General features: G+C 34.9%; 1 protein-coding gene across 1 annotated transcript in view; it reads right to left on the bottom strand.

Moving 5' to 3' along the window:
* Positions 1-494: 494 nt before the first annotated feature.
* SIX3 (SIX homeobox 3) overlaps positions 495-3,720 on the bottom strand; it is a 3,952-nt gene continuing 726 nt past the window's right edge. The window contains exons 1-2 of the mRNA XM_053459524.1: positions 3,619-3,720; positions 495-922 (exon numbers count right to left, since the gene is read on the bottom strand). The exon at positions 3,619-3,720 is cut by the window's right edge and continues 726 nt beyond it. Coding sequence (XP_053315499.1) covers positions 727-922; positions 3,619-3,720 — 298 coding nt within the window. The 3' untranslated portion in view covers positions 495-726. The remainder of the gene's footprint in view (positions 923-3,618) is intronic.

Raw genomic sequence — 3,720 nt, 5'->3', positions numbered from 1 at the left:
CTGAGTTTATATAGGAGATCAAAGATCAAGAGAGGAACAGAAAGAAGAGAGAGAGATAAAGAGAAAGAACATGAGAGAGAGAGAGAGAGAGAGAGAGAGAGAGAGAGAGAGAGAGAGAGAGAGAGAAGCAATCAAGGGGATGGAAACAAGGAAAAAATTAGCAATATTATATACAAGGCTTTCTACATATATATTACAACTGGGAAATGACCTCATCATTGAGATATACATAATTCATATAAAAATTTGAAATAAAAATAAAAATCTGTTACAGTCATAAACTATTCTTTTTCCACATTAACCAGTAATCCACACAGGCAGTGACAGAGGTGTAAAAAAAGGTGCTTACGAATCAAATGATTGTCTGTTGAACAAAAATAATAATAAAAATATTATTAAAATAAAAAATAAACAGGAGGTGGCATCTTGGGGGACCATTACTTGGACTTTAACAGAGAGAAAAGGGGATGAACAAAAAGAAGAAGGGAGGTTGGGGAGGTTTTGTGGTTCCTCTTCAGGGGGATCCTTGGAGGGTATGGAAAGGGAACTGGTTTTAGGATATGTCCCCAGATACAAATGAAACATGCAAGGGACATTGCGTCCGCAAAGAGAGGTCGTGTTTGTCCTTTTAGAGTCTGATGTCACCTTTTTTATTTTAACGTCCGCTTGTTTGTGTGACAGTCCCTGGAAGTTCAGTCCATTGGGTTAAGTGTGTCTGCCTATGTATCATACATCACATTCCGAGTCGCTGGAGGTGACGGATAGGATGGAGGTCCCAGTTTCGGCTCTTTCTGCCAGACTGGACACGCTAGTGGTCGGACTAGCGGCCGCTGTGGAGGGAGACTCTGCCGAGCTGTGATTGGCGCAGCCTGGCTCTGCCAACGACCTCATGCCGCTCTGTCCGATGGACTGGTGCTGAAGCCTGGGAGAGGGGGGAAGGGTGGACACCACAAACAGGATGGTAAATATTCAAATAGGGACATGTTCATGACACTATAATAAGAAAACATACGGGGTCACATTGTGTTTGTGGTGTGACACCAGGATGCAAGGAACCTTTAAACTATCTGCCCCCTACAGAGTCCATAAGGGGAACCAAATAGTACCTGAGAAAAGCCCAGGTTACACAATAATAAACTTGTTATAGCCAATGCATCAGGACTATACCGATCAATAGTGGGGACTGTCATTTCTATTCCTCATAGTAAATCGATACAAATAAAGAGCAGCCTATGATAATGTATTTTGGTTGACAGTTATTAAGAATAAGTAACAGAACGTTGAGGTTGATTTTTTTTTTTTTAAATTGCTTCATTCAAGTCTAGACCCTTTAACCCCCAGACAGTATCTGTGCAATTTACAGGATCACCCGGGGTTTCTTATTAGGGAAACTAGAGCGAATTTATATACATTTGGGGTGGAAGCATTCTTTAGGAGGGGGTTTAGACATCAAGAAAAAATGCACCCAGGGTTTCCGATTAGATTGGTATTGGATAAACTTAATTGATTTTTTATACAAATTTGAATACGTTATTATTATTTTGAGTGGGCTAAGACTTCAAGAATTAAAGGAGTATCAATAAATAAAATTCTGAGTAGTGGTCCTATATTTATTTCTTCTTGTTCTTCTAACCCATATAATTTCTGCATGTCTACCTTAGCATTCGGACTGTGCAGGGATCACTATATACAATTATAAACACTGTGTACACATAATTGCGATAATCATTTCACAAGCAGAATTGATGCGATTTCATTTTAATATTCGGATCTATAAGAAAATCAAAACAGTTATTTTTATTTATCTCTTTAGAGCTGCACTATAAGATTGCATAAACAACTGATATCTGTGCAATGCACGATTGTTGTTTTCTAAAATGCAGGACAAATATATTAATAATTTGTTATTAAATCGGTGTTTACAGGGTTAATAAATAAAAACAGAGATCTGAACTTTTGTCATTGGTTTTGGTGGCATTATAAGGTATAGAGGCTTTTTAAAATAATAATAATAAAATCAGTTTTTAAACAACCTGACCCATTATTTAGTATTCTCATCGAATACCATATATTGCACATTATAAACAGTTTTGTTATGAGTTTTTGAAAACATTTAATAGCAGCTTATACTTCAAAATTAGAAATTAAAAGATTTCTTCAATGACTGCACCAATACAAACCGCTTTGAGGGCCTAAACCCCCAAAACATTTTGAATGCCACATCAGTATACAATTTGATCTAGGCAATAGGAGAAATAAATAGGAAAAAGTTTGCAGATCTTTCCTGCAAAATTGAAATTATTATCGGTTGCAAATTACACTAATCGAATTCTAATTTAAATTAATATTCAGTGTGTGTTCTGTTTCCTGCAAGCTTCAAAGAGGTTGTGGAGGTTATTGACACCTACTGAATTAATCTTTATTTTAGCCAAAAACTAGAATGAGAAAATAAAATATAGAAAACTAAAAAATATTAACCCATTAATTTCCAGAAGTATGAGAATAGTAAAATCAGGTGAATAAATAGCTGATTGTTGTTAAAATCTAAAACTACGAACTGCCCCATTATAACACAAAATATAAATATATAATACATAGAATTAAATATAAAGATTTGTATGTGATTGAAATTGTTTTCTTTTTTTTTTGCTATTTCGCTTAATTTGCTATATTTAAATACCCACAGTGAGATCATTGCTCTTTTGTCCCCATTTTCAACAACTATTCTTTTTTTTCATTAAAAGGAGAAATTACGAGGAAAACAAGGATAAACTTTTCCCAGGTGAATTAATCCAGCTCTATATACACTACCCAATTATGTCCATGTCAGTACCTATTCTGGGGACAAACCCCCCCATGGCTAACCTTGTTTACAATTTAAGCATAGCCCCTTTAATACCCTAATTTGCCCTTAAAAAGCGAGATAAACAATTTGTGTCAACGTCTTTCTTTTTGCACTAATGAAGACAATTCTGCCAATGACATAATATAATGAATTTCATGAGACAAAAGGCACAGAGTGTATGTTTGTTTATAGACTTGCTGTGTTAATTAAGACAAAAAAAAACTTGCCTCCAGAAGCTATGTAAAGGTTTGGAAATCAAGATGATTTTACTAAGCCAGTTTCCTGCTTACATTTCACAAATAAAATGTAAATGTATTTATCATTAATTATTATCATTATTATTATTATTATTATTGTATGCAGATTGAAACTCACTACACTCTCAAATGGGATTATTGTTATTTTATTTTTTATTTTTGACTCTATTATTTTATATTCACTTAACTATACACGTTGCTGCATTTTTCTAGGGTATCTGTAAACATAATCAACGCATTTATCTGGATCATACATCTATATATCTATCTATAATTATATCTATCTATAATTAATAATAATTACTAAAAAAATAAGGTATTTAAGTTTGAATGCTTTGTGCACTGTATCCTATTTAATAATAATAATAATAATATAAGAACAGCTATTAGATGTTTTTTGGGGGATAAAATAAGTTTTTTGGCAAGGACTGGTGTGTTAGTCATGCCCCTTTACCCGTAGGGTTTCAGTAGCAGTGAGAGGCACGGTATATCAGGTTAGATACAGTGGGCACTGACCTGTTTTTGGCAGCTGCTGCTCTGTCTCTTTGCCTCCGGTTTTTGAACCAGTTTCCCACCTGCGTGGGTGTCAGGCCAGTGGCCTGGGCCAGTTCCCTTTTC

Source organism: Spea bombifrons, chromosome 3 (genome assembly GCF_027358695.1).
Source record: "Spea bombifrons isolate aSpeBom1 chromosome 3, aSpeBom1.2.pri, whole genome shotgun sequence".
Classification (NCBI taxonomy): Eukaryota; Metazoa; Chordata; class Amphibia; order Anura; family Pelobatidae; genus Spea; species Spea bombifrons.
This window is presented reverse-complemented; position numbering and strand designations above follow the sequence as displayed.